At 44.8% G+C, this 20,202-nt stretch overlaps 1 protein-coding gene across 2 annotated transcripts in view; it reads right to left on the bottom strand.

Annotated features, from left to right (window-relative positions):
* Positions 1-5,582: 5,582 nt before the first annotated feature.
* The window catches only part of shf (Src homology 2 domain containing F), a 95,289-nt gene continuing 80,669 nt past the window's right edge, over positions 5,583-20,202 (bottom strand). For both annotated transcript variants that reach the window (XM_084574899.1, XM_084574900.1), the window contains 3 exons: positions 14,951-15,125; positions 14,682-14,801; positions 5,583-8,897 (listed from right to left, as the gene is read on the bottom strand). In XM_084574899.1, the coding sequence (XP_084431025.1) occupies positions 8,711-8,897; positions 14,682-14,801; positions 14,951-15,125 (482 nt within the window). In that variant the 3' untranslated portion in view covers positions 5,583-8,710. The remainder of the gene's footprint in view (positions 8,898-14,681; positions 14,802-14,950; positions 15,126-20,202) is intronic.

The following is a 20,202-nucleotide window of genomic DNA, read 5'->3' as shown; positions in this document are numbered from 1 at the left end:
CCAGCAGGATGCAGCCTGACACAGACACACACATGAAAACGGTTTAGGAACAAAAAAAACCCCCCAAAAAAACATGAAAAACAGCACAAGGTGTTGACCTGGACTAGATCCTAATCTGATCAAGTATCTGTGGGATGCACTGGAACAAGCCTGATCCACAGAGGCCCCTTCCCATTATGAATTAATGAATAACTTATTTATTTTTAATTGATTAATCCGGGGGCAGCTTCTTCTGTGTGGTACTCCGGCTTCCTCCCACTGCCCAAAGACATGCTTGCTAGATTAACTAGTGATTCTAATGGAATCCCACCCATGAGAAAATGAATGGGTGAATGATTAATCCAGTCCTGCTCTGTGTGAACTTTGTTTCAGCTTATTTTTTTTTTTTTAATCTAAAACTGTCCTTAGCTACAGATAACATATTCTGTCTGGCCTTGTCCTTCAATAAAGGCAAAGTTAAGGTAACTCTTCACACATAGCCCAATGAGTCATCCATACATTTATATTTCAGTAGTGACGCTCTCACCGTAGGGAAAAGAGCCTGTCAGCTGGCTGCTAGCTGACCTGACAGAACAGGTTGAGAGCTGTGTCAAGAGGTCTGCCCTACTAGCCTACAAAGTATACCTTGATAAATTTTAGATAAAAATGCATCGGTTTTCTTCCACACACAGCTCACATATTGTGTGGCTGCACATCTTGTAATAAATATCATTATTTGTTCTAAACAGGCTTAAAATCTCTTCAATGTAATAAGGACCCTGCTGTATAAACCTCCTATATTTGTCTGTGTAATCCCCCTACATGACCACTAGATGGCACTGCAGTAGTTTATATTGAAGGGACCCTAACACACACTGCTTGTTTATTTTTTCCCCCAACTTTAAAACCGTGCTCTTGATCTGCCCTCTGCCTTCCTGACGAATGTTTTTTTATTAGTGCATTCATTTTTTTTTTTTTTGAAGGAGGATAATTTGCTCAGACAGCCAGTGACAAAAAAAAAAAAAAGAGGAAGTGGCACAGATGAGGTGATAGCTCCATTAATATCCACTGAGATGTTGCAGTGCTTGTCAGAGCATTGTTACCATTAGCTGAGCTTATTACAGCCACATACATTTGTTTTGGCTCATCGTCTCCCATCAGGGTATCTTTAGGGGAGGACGTATCGCCCCCCCCCCCCCCCTTTCCTCTCCCCCTTTCCTCTCCCCCTTTCCTCTCCCCCTTCCCTCCCCTCTGCTCGCTGCCTGCCGTCCTCCATCTACAGTAATTGCCCTGCTTAGTTTTATTACTGCATCTGTGAATGTGACAGCTCAATCAGTGGATTGGCCTTTCATGAGCGCGGCACCCAAACGGCGCTTTGTGTCCGTCTGCCCCCATTACCATTTTATACGCAGGCACACCTGCGGGCAATTTCCACCTCCAACTGCCTCCAAGGGTATTTTAAAAATAAAGCATTGCCATTGTGCCGAAGGAAACAGTGTCAGAGCCTCCTCCCAGAACAATGGTGAATAAAAGTGGCTGGCAAATAAAAAAAAAAAAAAAAGGAGACAGTTGTGGGCGCTCGGGAACAAGACAGGAACAGTGTCGACAGCAGCCCAGGTGTAGCGTTTGCGGCACACACTCATGGCAGTGTACCATTCATTGGCACGGGCTGCTACTATACTACGACTATAGATCAAGCCTTGTTAAGCACTGCCATCATTATATTCCAAACATTTTACTGTGGCAAATCGACATGTGAAGTTGTCATGGAGACACTGGATGGTGCGCGGGAAGGCTGCCACACATATAGAAAAGATGGTATTACACGCTGTGTTTATGTCTCTTTTGTTGTCAGCCATGAGAGGAGCGTTGACTATATGGACCCAGCACCATATGGACCGTTTTAATCCCCCATGTGGACGTATAAGACCTTGGTATTCCAAAAAGCACCTAGGTAAAGCAGCACATTTATCCGTCTTCAGTTGTAAAAGTGCGCATGTTGCTGGCATGGCGGTAAAATACCTTCACATGAAAGAGACAGGCTGGACTGAAGCATTGATTTTGAGGATCTCGGAGGCAGCAGGTAAACTGACAAACCGTCGTTCCTCTCCATCCCTTTATGTTAAAGATTGATGTAAGCACTATTCACCGGGCTTTGCCGTTGTTATCACAAGGTGCATTCAACGCACTGCAAACCATGGTCACAGAGGCTTTCAAAAGCCGTGAGGAGTTCCATTATTCTCAGAGTTTGTTAGACTTTCTCATATGTTACCACAGTGACGCGGTGGGGAAAAAAAAAAGAAAGCCACTTTGTAGAGGATGCAGGTAATAGCTTAAACAACTGGAGAGAGGCCTTCCTAATGAATCGAGGCCGGGGCTTTGAAGCTGGCACAAATCTCCCCAATTACTCCCACGGTGACCTGGGATTCAGGTAATGAGCAAGGTTCTGCACTGCGGCATTACGGGGCGACGCGCACGAGGCCAATAGAAATCGTCAACGCCAGGCCTTATGAAACCGCGCAAAAGCTCGTCTAATCAAGCCTTCACAGACGAGCAGAACAATAGCGACACTATTCTCTCCAGACAAAATCCTCCGTTGGGCCTGAGCGGGACGGAAAAGGACGGGGCTGGCGTAATGGCCTCCGTGCGCTTTTGTCCCTCTGAAAAGGAGACAAGTCACGTGTTATTAACATAAGGTCTGTTACCTGAGATTGCTTTCTGCCCGGCGTGACTGAGCGGAATATGAAATGAGCTTCTGATGGACACAAGGCCATTTTATCCCCTCGTGGCCCATTCATTGCTTTCAAGCCATGCTTTTATTCTTTCCCCTTCTTATTCAGCAGTCTTTTTTCTTTTTTTTTTTTTCGCCCACAAAAGCTTCTTTGATGCGTTTCATCCCAGGTGCTTTCACCCTCGATGGCGCTTCTCCGGATGAGAACAGAGCTGCAGCACAGGGAGAGGCGCGCTGAAACCACCGAGGGAGCAGGAGAGGAAGCAGGAAACGGCACCTCCACTCCTGGCTTTGACTGAAGCCGTGGATGTGATTTGAGCCGTGCGAGGTAAGGAAATCGGCGACTAGATCCAAAAATGACAGCACGCAGCTACCGCTCGCCGAGACTTAAGTTCAGTGACTGGGTTTTGTCACGAAATGGCTCGGAAACATGTTGGGTTTTCACTCGCGGTCATGAAATAGAAATGTTCACGCAGAGTTAGGAAACACCGTCTGTTCTGTCTGTCACTGGAAGAAGCCGAGGTGTGTGTGTTACAGATACACACATTACGAGACGACTCAGAGGCCGTTGAATGTTGAATGTTTCCTTTCATCAACCCCCTGCCTGTGCTCTTCCTGAAGGACTGCCAGTTGTTTTGTGGCCAAAGCGTGCACCGTAAAAACTCCCTCTGCCGTCACAATGCAACAGCTCTGAAAGGGATTAGGAATCAAACTGTCCTCAGCAGCACTGAGCCATGGATTGTGGGCATTTACCGATCAGCCACAACATTAAAACCACCCTGCAGGTGACATCGATTAACATGGGAGAAGACTGATTATCTCATCACAGGGGTCGGGGTATACTGGGAAGCAAGCGAACGGTCGGTTCTTGAAGGTGATTTGTAGGAATTAGGATTTGAGCGGCTTTAGCTAGGGCTGGACCGTGATCACTAGAATGAGGACATGTGCAGCGATTAGTACGCACCAAAAGTGGTCCAAGGAAGGACACCGGGGGAACCAGCTCAGCGTTGTTTGACCTGGAAGAGATGACAGCAGGATCCACTGTGTGGAGGAGGCAAGCCAGCAGAGGCACGGTGTGTTCCTCACGGCAACCTGAGTCCATGTCTGGGAAGGTTCTCAGTCATCCAGGTTGTGGTATACTCAAAAAACTAATTACACACAGTGCTTAGGTCTCTTTTGTTGTCAGCTATCTCCCAGGACCTCACCTGATAAGTGATATTACAAAGCATCATATGGACAGTTTGGGATCAGTTTGGGATCTTGTGAATTTGGAGGCCAGGTCAACACCTTGTGCTGTTTTTCATGTGTTATTTTAGTTGTTCCTAAACCGTTTTGGTGTGTGTGCCTGCGTCAGGCTGCATCCTGCTGGGGATGGCTGCTGCCACCAAGGAGCGTCATTACTATGTGGTGGGGGTTCTTGGTCTGGCCTGGGTGGGTGGTACATGTCTACGTAACATCAACACGAGGTGCAAAAGTTTCCCAGCAGAACACTGTATTGTCACAAGATGGTTATTCACTCTACCTGTCAGTGGTTTTAATGTTATGTTATTTCTATTCCCTATTTCTATTCTTTATTTTAAAGCGGCAGAGTCCAATGAATAGAGCCGACATTGATACTCAAAAAACAAAGCTGAAACAAGGACAGCTGGACTTGTTGGATTGGGACTTCTCAATGCAAGTGGGATGTCTGCCAATCAGTCAGTCTACCACACTGAAATATTTCTGACAACTAGGTGATGGATTGCCATCAACTTTGGTACATATCGGTTGCTGCTTTTACACGGACGTGAGTGTGGTACTAATAATCACTAATCACTAAGAATGTCTCCAGTCAAAACATCAATCGGAGCAGACAGGCCCCATCGGAAGGAATAGTCTCCAATCGTGCATGGAGCCATTAATTGTGGGGGTAAAAAAAAACAGATACCACCTAGGTTAATCTGAAAAACTAATTTCAGATGTGTCTGGTTGTCACAGAAACTCAAAGACTCTAGTATTGTGAGTTTCAGGAAGGAACAATCAAGAGATGTAAACTCTCCACCAGTCATTTCGAACTGATGAAACGTCATCAAGAAAACCCAACAAGTCCAGTTGTTGGGTTTTTTCAGCTGAGTTTTATAGACAGACAATTTACACTCGTAGTAGCAGTAATGGCTATTTGTGTTTTCAATGATAAATGAATATTCGCTTTCTTATAATGTACTATTTTCCCTATAATTATCACAAAAGCAGAACCTTTATTTTTCTAGGAACTGTCTCTAGGAAATTAGCGGCAAATTATTTACCAGACCCATAGAATAAAACTGCCACAAGAGAAAATCAACACAGCTGCTCAGACGCGTCCCGGCTGGCCAAGAGACGTCCTCTCAATCTGTCACTTGAGGCAAAGACTTCCTTCAAATGCCAAGAATCCTACATGATTTAAGACTATGTTAAATGTGCAGCATGGATACAAACAGCTTACGTATAAAGATGAACTTATTTGCTGCAGAAAAAAAAAATAAATAAAAATCCATTAGTGGAAGCTTACTGAAGAAAAATATTGTAGAATAAGATTCAGACACAGGCGCGTCTAGCGAATGCTCCTGGGATGAACAAGAGAGAAAAAACATGTTACAGGACGGCGCTACAAAGTGGATCAATAGAGGACAACAAGTGCTGGAGTACCGGCTTGATAATAGCTCCAGCATTCTGCCCTTGACTCAAACAATGGCCGCTCTTCCCCGTTTATTGAAGAGCCTCACCATGGTAACTGGTGATGGTGGAGCCACAGGAAGGGGGCTGCTCTCCCACTGAATCAGTTGGCTTCGTCGCTGCGCGTCTCGCGTGGAACAACAGCGCTGACGTTCAATCAAAAGCATCACATCTGCGCTTTAAACTCATAAACCCAACTTTATTTATTTTCAACCTTGACGCCTCTATGTCCCCATACAATACATTCAGTATATACATTTGGCCATGAGGGACTGTACAGAGATATGTTATAGTAGTGCATACATACGTGGCACGAGAATGTACACGGAGGGGACTCACACGTGCCACTTCGCCACGGCAAAGTGGTGCACAAGACACACACGGGGCAAGTCGATGGCAGATGGCTGCTTACACCTGTACTCACACACACACACACACACACACTCACTCACACGCCCAATGAAGACTGCTTCATGCACGCACTAATGTGTGTACACACACACACGCAAGCTTTAAGACACTTCTGAGGAGGAGGAGAAGGCTCTTCCAGGTTGTCGTAATAGAAATATATGAATGTGAAGAGTGCGCCTGCTGACTGCAGCAGATCCCTCCCCCCTTGTCAGAACCCTCTCCCCTCCATCTTTCCCTTTCTCCAAAGCTAAGGCCTCTCTCTAGGTAGTGCGGCCATCATGCGCAGGCTCCTCCCTACAGCAGAGTACTTCTCACCAGCAGCAGGAGCTACACGAAGAGCCTCTACTTTCAACATTTAAACCATTAAACTGTGAACATTCGGAACATAGAGGATAAATCACACGTAGAGTTTATTTTAGATTTGCATTTCTTCTCTCAAAGGAAATATATAGGTCCACTTCGACAACATACTACTCCTCAATAAAGCTGCGGATGCTATGAAGAGGCACCCTCACATGGCATGCTGATCCCACGACAGCAACATTATCTGCACCCGCAAATTAACCTTCCGAACGCATCCTACTTTCTACAAGCTATCTGTTATTTTACTAATCATGTCACCCTGCTGATTACATCTCCTCCCGGTGGACATTTTGTACCATCACATTTGTCATTAACGTTGTCGGAGGCACACACTCAGGTCCTTTTTCCTCTTCAGCGACTGCAGGTTATGGTTGCATAGCGCACGACGGACGTACAGTCATAAACGCCGGGATGTATTTGACTTAGTACACTAAAGTGGTCACGCTCGCTGTAGTCCGTTTCTAACTCAGTCGTTTTCAGCCTGAACCAAAGCCTCCCCACAATATTTACTCGCTCATTAAACCACAAGATTTTGCAACTCATAAGACTGACAAATGTTTCCTCTGGGGAAGAAGTTTGATCACACATGCATTATTCACATCGTGGTGCAGCTACTGCTGGAAAACCAGCTTCTTGGCTAGAAATATTATACGATGCGGGCTGATGTGGCCTTCTGTTACAAATAAACTGCAATGACAAGGGCAGAAAGTGAACATGTCATCACTACGAGTTGTTAAAATGCAATGTGGTTAATGATGGAGAACAGGGAGGAAGGAAAATCAGAAAGACAGAGACTATTTTTTTTGGACTTCAGGGGAGGAAAGAAAAAAAAGATCAGACAGCCAAACAGTGTGCACACATCGTCATGTGCATACTAATAACCGTACACACTCACGCAGGTTCACACGCGTATGGACATCTGGAGATTTTTTCGCTAAGTGGAAGCATGACAGGTTGAAGGGAGTTCGGACAGGGAGTTCGTCGTCAGCCCTGCCGGCCGGGAGTCAGGCCACCGAGGCAGACGTGGATTTAGCGGGACTGGAAACAACAACAAAGGCAAAGAAAAAAAGAAAAAAAAAAAAGGCAAAGCACCACAGCAAGGGAGGCTGGAGGAGTCCCAGAAAACACGATCACATCAGTACAGAACAAAGAGGGTGAGGGGGGCCGGCGGCCCAATCACAACGGAGTAACACATCAGTAATAATTACCCCAGAATAAATTACAGTCACAGAACAATCGTTAAAAGCAGAATTGGAAATCAGCTGATCTAGCGGACTGATTTGACCCATGCATTACAAGGCGTTAACCAAACTCTTGTTACTGACATCACACAGTATTATAATAGTGACTATACATACAATTGCTGATCTGAAAAAGCGTCTGCCTGTGTTTTCATAAAAAACAAACAAAAAGAATATCTTAGATTAACTGTATTTAAAAAAAAAAAAAAAAAAAAAAAGAACCTCATTCCTAAAAACCAATGATGCAATTTTAAGGGAATTGGGAATGTCGAAGGGAGAGCAGATCGATGACTGCAATCCTATTGTACCTATTGATCTGCAGATGGGCGAATGAAATTGATTTTCTGAGGTAGACAATGCAGGCATATTTCATTCTCCCGATGCAAAGCCATTCTAAGCAGGGGTAGCGGGGGTAATTTGGTCCATTTGGACAGGCTCTGGTCTCTAGCCTCAGCCAATTGTACTGTATCGGATGGGGCTGACCCATCCATCATGCTCTCCTGCCTGTCTCACCACTATGGTACTTACACTGTCACTGGCGTGATACACCCGCTCGGTGATGGATAGCAGACGACATGCACTATGACAAGATAGAGAGATCAGTCTGCACGGCTCACAGGCCGCTTGTTTCCGCGCGGCTGGGGACGCACCATTCATACGCGGCCGGCTGATTCGACGTCCCGGTCACCGGATGGGGCCCGCGTGGACAATACAGCTCAACGTGCACCATAAATGTCGCTTCCCTTACGCGGCTCTTACAATCTTCAAGTCCCCGACGGGGCCGAACCAGAATGATTAACCCGAACAAACATTTCATACATAAAGCGATGCACTCACAGGAAAAAAGGTACAACAGTTTATGATAAAAAGGTTAATCCCAGTGACAAACGTTAACGTTGTACCTTTCTTTTTCTTTGAGTGTTAAGTGCTATGGGTACTCAGCTCAACAATCAATGAAACGATGTTCTTCAGATAGTCAGTCTCTGATGTAATAAGTGGATGTCTGTTATAAATAAAATAAAATACAATAAAATTATAAAAAAAAAAGAAAAAAAAGAAAACTTCTGCAACAACAAGAGTCTGTGTATGAGATAGTAGTAGCGGTAGGCCTTCAAAACAGGTCAGGAATCTGTCGGGCCAGTGAGGTGAGTCCGGATCAGCAGTTTGGGATGCCACCGTTTCGTCTTCCCGTGAGCCAGGCGGGTTCTGTCCAGAGGGACAGGAGGCGCGGGGCCACGGGGCGACCCCTGCGAGCGCTGCAGGGGCGGACGCCTGCAGGTGAACCGGAGCACTATAGTGTCCTGATGGCTACAGGGTAGAGCAGGGACATGTGTTCGGCGCCCTTGATGGGCAGCTTGCGGCTGGAGTAGAAATGGATGATTTCAGGCACGCTGTCAAAGGGGCAGCTGTTCTGGCCCAGGATGTACTTGTTCTCCTTCGTCCGCGACAGCTTCATGTGCATGAAGCCCTGGCTGCTCCTGGAGACAGAGGGAGACAGAAGAGACAGACAGAAAGGAATGACACACTGTTGTTTGGCAGGTAGAACTCTAACCATCATATCCGCCCCAGTTCAGGTTGTTACCATGCCAACTTTTTTCCAATTAGGAACAGTCAAGAGATCTTTCTGCTGACTTTTCTACTTTCTACACTGCTGTCCCACTTGCATGACTGAATTTAAAAAACCTGAATATATAGGCCTTTCAGCAGATAAGCCCTCCTTGACAGCTCCTTTCTCTTCTAACCGGCCCAGTAAACGCTCCCTATGGGACGTGACAATGTCCTGAAAGCTGGATTACCTCTGATAACTTTGGACGTGTCTGGGGAGGACGACTAAAAGCCAGGTTGCTTAAGGTGCTGGGTTTCGCATGCAGCACATGAGGATGGGGCTAATGAACCTCCAGGATGAATCACTTAGGCTGCAGCAATAAATGCACAGCAAATGAAAAGCTCCCTGAGTGTTATCCAGGAGACTTGGATCAATACATTTTACAGCTTGCCACTAATCTACTTTAAAACAGAAAATTACTTATTTTTGAAGTTGTAGAGTTACGCACCGGCGAGCTTTGGCCAGGAACAGATACTAAACTAATGTTCCCTACAACCTGCTGTCTTTAAAAAAGACATTAGCATAATAGCTTTTTCAATCAGCAGCTGATGCTTCTGGCACGTTATGATTGCTGTAGGCTCAAATGCTACTCGCAGACATTACGGTCTGTCCTCATAATGTGCACCAGAATTTCCAGCTCAGTAAATTCCCACATATTCTACATTTGTATTATTTTTTTTGCGCCCTCATCTGAAATGTTAAGCCTGATGTTGGAATTAAAAAAAAAAAAAAAAGAAAGAAATGAAACTAAACGGAATAAAATCAAGTAAGCACGGCAGCTGTGAACTCATTTACTGACGGGGCCAGTCGGTGTTATCTCTGCTTTGCATTCTGCTTGTGTCAAAGTTGCTGAAGAGGACTCTCAGGATAACCGAGCACACGCAGAGCAAGTGTAAACAAGGTGTAAATCAGGTAGGAAGTATAAGCTGGGGATATTATTCCGACATAAGCACACGTTTGTGTTTTGATAAGATACAGCCCAAGCACAGCCTGTTGATGAGGCTCACAACTGGTGTCAGTCCTGCCCGTTCCTGGGTTCATCAACAGTCAGGTGAACAAATGGAGCAACCTAAATGAATCTAAAATAAAAAATAAATAAATACACGTTTGTAAGGCTGGTGAATATATTGTAAACATATGCACATATCCGTAGTTACGCCCGTTATCAGCCGTGAACAGGAGGGAGAACTTGGCTCGAGGCACCTTAAAACGCAAGTCCATTCTTTACTTATCTCGTAATTGCATGTGTAAAGCCGGCGGATGTGTTCTCTCCCTGATGCACAGAGAAAATCCAGAACAAAGATAATGCCGAGATGAAAAAAAAAAAAGTAGCATGAAGAATGTGCAGGGTTCAATTTCAGGGCATTCATCAAGAATCTGTTTAAACTAAAAACTTTTCTTCTGTGTCTCATCAAATGACTTAAGTTTAGCTTGACTGTTATTCTTTGAGACGAGAGAAATAAAGAAACACATGAAGTTGTGGAATCAATGCACTTCATATACCATCTGATGGTGAATAGCTGAAATATTTCAAAGCTAGCGCTCTGTTTTATAGATGAGCCGAGGTGGAGCGCTGCAGGCTTGCTGAGCTATAAAACCGAAGTAAACAACTATCAGACTCCTCCGCTGCTGAGCCCCTGGCCTCGATATTTGAGCGTATCATTAACGAGCTCATCGAGATTTGAGGAGACGAGGACAAATTTCCCCTGCCGCAGATCTCTACTGTTCGGTGATTCTGCAAGCGGAGCCCTCAGAGCTCATTTAACTTAAAAAAAAAAAAATAAATCCTCTCCCCGCAAAGTGCATTTGATGAATCCTCACGTGGAGCGCTGGGAGAATGGCGTTTGGTTACACAGAGCCACACTTAAAAAAGGCAAACACATCAATAGCGTCATTTTTAGATTCCCAGCTGATTTTCCTGTCGGTGTCGGGAGCAGCTTATCATGTTACGGTCCTGCAGAGACAGAAACCAGGACAACAGAGCAACACGGCGGGTTGATAAAATGAACGTGGGGCTATATATTTTTAGAAGACAGGCCTTTGTGGCGTTATCATAACCCTGTGTTTGTGGACTTCTATTTGTCTAATCAGGATTAGTCTCTCCGGGGAGGTCTGCTGTCTTGTTTATTGAGGTTTATGACTTTAAACTGAACCCCGTAGCACTCAGAGCAGGAACAGCCTGGCAGCTTATCTCCGCCTTCAACATATTGGATTGCTTCGTGAATGATGCTCTCAGAGTTATGAATATATGGCACCGGCGTACGCCAAAAAAGATAATGATCCTCAGGCAGGAGCGATGACCTTTTTGAGCATCGCTGGACACCAGACATTGTGCGCGCCAATGATTTCATATGAGCACAAATTGAATGGGCCTACCTGGGATGATCCCGATCAATCTGCAAGTCGTAACTGATTAAAAACTGTTATCAGAGCAAAGCACGCTATTAAGTTTATAATTGAAATTTGGCGGATGAATCAGCATGTAACTCCTGGCCCAGATTATTAAGAGACTGGAATAAGTGAGGACATTACCAAAAATACAATTGTCTTTGGGAGACGAGTTGAACTGGGGATTTCTTCCTCGTGGGTATTTATTTAGTTTCCTCATGTCTGCGCTCTAGCATCAACCAGATTCTTTTGGACGTATTTTCTTCTCTCACTAACAGTTTCTCTGCTCAGCCAGCGGAAACATTCCGTGCAGAGCCCTCTTCCGAGGTGCGAAACAGGATGACACTCTGCTCCGAGAGACTTGTGAAGGTTTTAATATGTTTCAAACACCTAAAGGAGTTTCTCTCCACCAAGAGAGAAAAGGACGAGTGGGGCAGGTGAACAGGAAATAAAAAAGAGAAAAGGAGTCAGGAGGGCAAAACAGACAGAAAATGCTTTCCGTCAGGCCTCTTGAGGCTAGGGCTCTCAGCGTTGCCTGTCTTTATCAATAATGCAATACACATACGTGCCACCTCATGGCCTCATACATTTTTCAGCAACCTCAGACATGGAAGATCTTCACCTTGGGTTTCCGCTCATTTTCTGTGGCAGCGGGGGGGAGACGGCCTTATGTGACGAGGCTGAACTCAGAGTCACCTCTGCCTGCAGCGCGGCGGCACCTGTCACTCCCATGAACCAGCCCGCTGATGGTTTTCTAGGCTCGATCTGACTGACGCCAAAGGCACAAGATAATGCCCTGTGAGGCCCAGGAGCTGACTCACACAGGAAACATTTTCAATGCAAATGATTTGTCTGTTTGTTCCCCTGCCGGGGGTGATTTCCCTTCCAGCTCCTCAGCTAGCAAACACAATAAACAAAATAATATGAAACATAGCCAGTTTGTTTGCAACTGAAATAAAAAAGCAGCAATTAAGTGCATTAGCCTTAATTCCAAGATTTAATTCTTACCTCACTACAACAAGATCAATTGTGCGTAGCAACAGGGGAAAACCCAGTTCAGCTCTAGCCATAAGCAAACCAAGTATTTGCTTAGGTGTCCTCAGTAAATTCCTAAATCCCTTTTTTTGTTGCTAAGGGCGCCAACATCCTTTAGTCAGCTACCTAACAGAGGAGTATTTCTGCCGGCTAAAAGTCCAGGCCTTTAGATTCAGCTCTCGCTGAGCCACAGAGACTAAAAGATCTTCACAGCATGACTTTTCTCCTATTCCTATTCTCACTGTGACAAACGGCCATTATTGCTGTCACAGGACTCATCCAGCGACTTGTTTTAGTTTTTTTTTTTTTCTTTCCAAAAACAGCAGCTCTCAGAGAAGCATGCGGCAAAGAGAGGAGAGGATGGCCAAAAAGCACTGCACTCCCCTGTTATTTGCTCTAACAGAGCAGCCCTTTGTCATGTGAACATCGCCGGGACGTGGATATGTGTAACGAGACCATTACTGAACTGAACGGTGTATAATGTCTGACATGTTTTAACCTCACACCGAATCAAATAAAACTTTAAATGTCTGTACTTCTTCCAGTGCCTCCAGGTCTTCCCCATCCAAACTTTATTAATTCACATAATCCAGCATTCAGCTGTTTCATTTGGGGAGGTAAATCCCCCAGCATTAGGTAATATCCCTTCTCTGAAGCTTCACGATAAAATATAACAATCGGCTCTTTAAAAACTGGTTGCCTATTAGAAGGGCATTCTTAAATTCACTCCACCCATTACTGCCTTCTACGGCACCATCACACCATCACTTTTAAGCCAGAAATGTCTGTTTCGTTGTTTAACTCTAGACCATATGTTGTGGTTTTTTGAGCTTTACAGCTACTGCTATGTATCCTCTATATATGTGCTTATTGGTCTTTGCTTTTTCCCTAGTATGAATAATGAATCTCTATCTTTGCCAAGTACAACACTTCACTTCACCTTTTTCTTCCTTCCTCTGTGACATGCAATACAAAGCTGGTGCATCCATATCTGTTTTTTTTTTTACTTTCTCATTATATGTGCTTACTGATAGATGTTTAATATCTTCAGTTTCAATGTCACCAGTGTTTCAATGTCATACCCATGCTTTTGCTGCACGCACATGACAATATGCACATGTGTTTAAAAAAAAAAAAACCTCAGCCACACACACATTTAGTGTCTGTGGTTTGCCGTCAATCAATCACAACACCAGTGTAGCGGTGTTGCAGCAGTCGATGAGTACTTTCTTTGGTCAGCAAGGCGGAAAAAGAAGTGGGCACACGAGCAGATAATCAGACAGAGAGACGGCAAGTTAGACAGGCAGTCAGATACAGTGGCGTGAATAGATTTGTAGGAGCAGCGAACAGAATTATACTTCCTTTCCAGGACATATAAGCCTGCAGCAAAATGAGCTCCGCTGTAATAACAAAGGCTAATCAATGTCTCTCTGCACATTAAAGCTCCATCTCATCCGAGGGTCGTCACAGACTTGTGGAGATTTTTGTAAATGGCATGCAGCGAAGCCTTCCTTGTAAAGTAAAATGGACGGCGTATTAAGTATATGTGAGATCTACTGTCCTCAAAGACGTTAGGATATCACAGGTGATAGCGGAGGCTAATTAACCTCAGTCGGTCGTGGAAAGCTTCCAGACGCCTACAAATCCCTGGTTATGTTTTCTGAAACTGTTGCCATGGCACCTGGTCCTGACACCTGGTAGCGAAAATCATCAAAACAAACCCGCCAAAGCCGCACATTCCCGTCAAAGGGATGGGATGTGACTGCACTGCAGGCCTTGGCGCTCGAGTAACCTCTACCAAATGTCACACTGCACTAAACCAATCAGAGCGCCTCCTTTGAACCCTCTGCTGGATGCGGCAGGAATCAGGGGTCGCCCATGAAAGGGCGCCATTAACTGAGTGGTGGGCACGTCAGCAAATCTCGGAGCCTGCGCTGTCAGAGGGGCGAGCAAGGGGAGGTGGAGGACGAGGCACAGGCGGGATGTACAGTAGGCGGGAGATAGAGGTCTGAAGGGTGAAACTCATTACCATACCGAAAGGAAAGAGTCAGCAGAGAAATGGGACACAGGTATACATAAACCTTTACAGGCAACCTGTTAGACTTGCCCTGTGTGTGCTCCACCGGAGTTATGACACTTGTGTTCTGTGTAAAAATCCTAAAAAATAAATGAACTGTACTGAGCTGTATCTGTTTGCAGAATGTTATTTCAGAGAAGACAGTATCGGTCTTACTTAAGGGAGAGGGAGTAGTCGTTCTTGCTGGTCTCACTGTTTCTCACAAGGTAGCTGGCCTCCTTACACAGCCTGAGCAGAGACTCAGCATCGGTTCGGCTGATGGCTCCGTGGTACCAGCTACAACATGGGGCGAAAAAAGGTGGAGGAGCAAATGAATGGTAAGCATACAAGACAACAGAACAAAGCCGACCAGGAACAGCAGACAAACACACAAACCAAAAGGGAGTATGTGAAATACAATGCAGTCATAACAAGATCCAACTCACAATTGGTTTTCCAGGGGCATGGTGGGGTCTATACGTTCCCCGAGAGAGGAACTGCAGTGGTCCAGTGAAGTCATTTTGGTGTTGACCAAGCAGCCACTGGAATGCCGCTGCAGTGGGCGAGTTTTCCCTTCCTTGGTGGGCGACATTCGAGGCTTCTCCACGCCATCGAACTGGACTGCAATAGAGGAAAATACAGAGGAAAATATTTTATTCTGAAAGGACATGTTTGAGGTTTTTAAACCATTTACAGCTCTGATAATGACACTGTACAACTACAAGTCAGGATAAGGTCACTTGTAAAAGCAAGTGTGCTTACAGGAAGTTGATATTTGTTATCACATAAACTGGTGTTGCATGTACCTGCTGAACTAGACGCTAGATAGATGTGTGTGAACGGAAATCCATGTTGGGCACAAACAAGAGTCACATTGTGTAGCTCATCCAACTGAAGGACATGTACACACAGTGGAAGTGTTATAAATCAATCCCACTGTGTACACATTCCACAGAGAGAGAAAAAAAACACACATACAAACTTCCTCCGAAACGTTCCAGCGACCGCAAGTGTCTGCAAATACACCCATGTACGGTACAGTACGTGTGAGCATGCACACTCTTTAAGTACACACGCATGAGCAAACAAGCACACTTGCACACGCGCGCGCGCGCACACACACACACACACACGTATGCACAAGTTCTTCGGGTTAAACATTAAACTGGCTTTTCAAATTCTCACGGTCAACTGTGGACACGACAAGCTCTCTTGGCAACCTCACACAGGTGTGTTTGACGGTACGTGGGAGCTCGAGGTGACCATGACATGGCTGGCGGAGGTCACTGAGCGCCCTCACGGCCAATCAGCACACAGAAAAGGGCGTTGGGTTCATTTACAATAGCTAACGTGAGAACAAAAGAGAAGATAATGTTCACGAGGACGAATGAGAAAGTGAATTTGCACAGGGTTACTGATGGAATAAAGGCTGGACAGTAGTCGTCATGTGCGGAGGTCATCTGTGTGCGTTTGTGTGCGTGTATTAGCCATTTTCGCCATTTTCCCTCAGCCATCCATCACTATAATTGATGTCAAAACACCCCTAGCTTTGGAAAAACTATTTAGAGCCACTGACACGCTTCTGAAGCAATAACAGAGGGGCGGTTCTTACATCAACAATATGACAAGCTTCAGCTGGAGATTGCTGGCTGGCTTTACGACTTAAGATCAACACATCAAAGGTGGAGTTAATGTAGTATGAAACTGCCATCCACTAGACAGCGTCCGTATTTGCTGCTCTTTGTTGCTAATGGCCGGCCTTGCATCCAGTGCTTAATTACCTAGACTGAACATGGCAGGCACTGTATACAGACAGACAGGCAGACAGACAGACAGGCACTGTGATCTTAACAACATGTCGATAGAGACAGACCTACATCGGTCTAGACTCTACATTCCAGTCAGAGGATTGCATTACACTTTTTTTGTGAGCTCGCCAAGTGCTCCTGCACCACGCTGAGTTGAAGAGCTGACAGTTTCAATCAATCAGTTTAGGCTACAAGAGACAATGCCAAGACAACATATTTTCACAAGCTTGAGGAAACAACTAAGTGGGTCTAAATGGGAAAACATGACCTTCTTGTTCAGCAAATGGAACGGTATTAAAAAAACTATGAGAATCCTGAGATAAGTGGTGCAAAGTACACCTACTCAAGGATAGACCAAGTAGTTCAAACGAGTATTTCAATTTTGTGCAACATCATCGCTCAGCCCCATTACATTTCAGCTTATAAAACTAAATAAAATGTTTGAACTACAAAAACACTGTCAGGTTAAGTGTAAGTAACACATGTAAAACATTTCCTACAACAGCAAAGACTGGGCACCTTTGCTTATTTTGTACCCCATTCATCATCTGGCAACCTCCAGGAATTATGTTGTGACTCTTTTGAAGGTGCCCCACCAATGACTTTGAAGTAATTAAATCTACCTTATAAACAGGAAAAGGCTGCTTACATGAGGTTGACAATCTCCTAGCCTTTATAATAACATATCAGTCAGAGGACAGAGTAAGTCGTTTGACTCTGGATGCAAGTAGAGTGACTTGTAATGGAGTATTTTGAACTATGATATGTACTAGGATGTCAGTACTTCTTTCAGCACTGCCTGTATTGGAACATGAGCCAACGGCAAGTAAGGCAGCTAAGCCAGACTGCTGTTGTTTCAGCTCCGACCACCAGGGGCTCCCCTTAACCTCCACTCTCAGCTCCAGCTTGAACTCGCTGGCCCTGAGTGCACTGATGCGTTTCCCAAAACATAAACTCATGGAAATGATTATTCCAAATGACTCCGATTGTTATCTTGGCCTCTGCACTTTTGTTCGTTATAGGGCCACAGCTGAGTCTTGAAATGACAGCCAAATTGTACTGTTGCATGACAGCTGGGTAAATTGTGGGTCTAACCTCAGACCCCAGGAAGAGTATGAGCTGCAGCATCACTTCCTTCAGACGGATGCGTGGACTATAGGCGGACAAATGATGCTCCTGTGATGCACCTAAGTCCACGTGAAAGACGTTATTAGTTCTCTGTTCTTTCATACGCTGCGTTCGAACCACATGCTGACTTTTGGGAATACAATGCGAGTCAGACGAACGCGCAGTCTATGTGTAAGGGTGAGAAATAGCGTTTCCATGGAAACTGACCAAGGGGACATAGGAGATGCATGTTTGCTCCACTCAGCCACTGTCAACGCTGACAGATCACAACATGAAGAGGCAGCCAATTGCTCTCCCTCCTTTGCTTTCAATTTCTCTCTTCCTGTTTGCATATGTTCGGCCCTTCCTCTTCTCCCCATCACATTCTCTTTTGATCTTTTCATCTCGTACACTCCGGCCCCATCTCTTTAATTCTCTCAGTGCTCTCTTGCTTGTCGAGGACAGAAAAAGATAGTGTGAAGGAATGTCTTCACAAGAAGAAGGTGAGGCAGCTTAGATCGGTTATCTTCACTGTTTCTGATTGTCCAGATGCAAAGCTAGCGTCACTCTCCGTATGTCCATATATGGATTGTATTAAATTATTTTTGCCCTTGTTCACTGTAATCTAAACATTAAAAGCTGGAAAAGGTATCTCCTATTGTGGCACGACAACGAATGGCGCAATCTTAGCTTTTCCCACACAGTCTATCTCCACTTAGCATCTACAACCCACTCAGCCATCTGCCCAACCTCAGCTCTTCACATTTCCTCCATCCTACCTGCGCAAACACTAATTCCTCCTCTTGCCCAGGTCCAACAATCAGTACTTTAGCTGACCTTGATTAAACCGTTTCCTCCACCTCCTAGAAAGTGTTCAGTGGCAATTCTCAGTGGAGCTAACCCCGTCAACCTTTCCTGTCAGAGCAGAGACTGCTCCGCGGACAGAGTGCACAGTTCTACAAGAAGAGTATTATCCTGAAGAAAGAGCCTCCAAACTAAACAAAAAGCTATCATTTTATTTGCTCAAGAGTGAATGGACTCATGTCTGCTTAGTTTTCCAGCCGCCTCGACAACACTAGACCGCCGAAGAAATACTTTTTTGAGAGTGAGCATCAGTGGGAGCGAGGCGAACCAATTCCCCTTTCATTCTCCGGAGCACACAGTCCGAGACATGGCCGACAGGAGATTGACGAGAGGATTGGCCCACAGGAGAACAAAAAGCCCTGAGAGGCGGCTTAAGAGGGACGAGAGGATGAAAACACACACACACACGCATGCACACGTGGCTACACATAAACACACCAAGACACGTACGGAAAATGCAGGGGCATCTGCGTGTGTTATCAGCATTGTTGCTTGTAAAGCACAGCAAATGGAATCTGTGTATCAGATTGAACTGTCAGTCAGATGGTGACTGATGGCTGGAAGACCTGTCCCCTTCAGACACATAGCTTCCTTTAGAAAGGGCTATACAAAAAAAAAAAGAAAGAATGAGGAGAACAGGGAGGGAGAGCGTGTCAGAGAGCGAGTCGATTGGTTGGAGCACTGATAAACGTAAATGTCAAAAGGACATTTCCGTGATTACACTACAATCAATCCACAAGATAAAGAGCTGCATAGTGGTACTGTACAAAATAATGCAATACAAACAGGGCAGGGAAGACTTATAGTAGCCATCTAACACCACAAAATGAATAAAAACTTTAAATAGACACACTAATCAAAACACAATTCAAGAGAAACACCAGAAATGTAGTGCCATTCATCAGCGAGGACTCTCAGCAACCTGACTACTCCTCTACCCTCTGTGCACACGCTGCTGCACAAATTTCTCTAATTAAGCCAGCTAATTAATTCTCATTTACTAATGATACTCCTTTCAAAAAGGATGACTAGTCCGAGGGGCGAGGTGTATCGTCGACTGCTGTACGGCGAGGTGAAAATTAAGTATTCCAGCTTGCATGTATGAAATGATTAACAGGTCTGTGTCTCCTTAGAACACACCACACACTGAAAGTAGTGTTCATTGTGGTCTGATACCCCAGGAATGGGTAGCTTGGAAAAGAAAAGAAATGCTGATATTAATTGTGTGCACCGGGAACTCAAATAATGATTTGTTGGATGGCTATTAGTGATATATTTTTAGAGCCCCACAGCTGAATCTATAAGTGTAATCTCTGATGATTCCACCATCTTGGAACGTGGCGTCTTATTTTCTTTACATTTCTAAATGAAAACTGTTTATTAAGTTTTCCAAGACAAAGGAGTAGTGTCTGCTAGTGAATCGATTTAAAATGTAATCTGGGCATCTTTTAATTACTTTGTGTTTGTTAAGTTGTAGATGAAAGGGGAAGGTAAGATAGTGTGGATAATCAATTAATGTAAAGAACAAACGAGAAAGAAAACAAAGGCAGAAGGCTCTTTAATATACTCAGACAAAAGTGCCCTCCATTAATATGTAGATGGAATATCTGCTCTGCCAATCTGAATTTCAGTTTTGATAATGAGGTTGAACTGATAACGTCGATTTACCTGATCTGTAATGGATATAGTTTTTTTTTCCCTCGTCTATATTAAACAACAAACCAAAGTAACCCTTACAAGCACATACAAACACATAGCTATTTACCATGGCTGAGATAGTCTGGGGTATGTAAATAACCCTGCGTATAACGGATGGCCGATGTCTTGGTGTGCGACTGAGGGTCTGCCTGTACGCTGAGGTCAGGAGAGTGTATTGTAACTATACTCACAGGGGTCATAGAGGCCACCGACCCCCCCGC

Source organism: Chelon labrosus (assembly GCF_963514085.1).
Source record: "Chelon labrosus genome assembly, chromosome: 3".
Taxonomy (NCBI): Eukaryota; Metazoa; Chordata; class Actinopteri; order Mugiliformes; family Mugilidae; genus Chelon; species Chelon labrosus.
The sequence above is the reverse complement of the archived record's forward strand: the minus strand, read 5'-3'. Positions and strand labels throughout refer to the sequence as shown.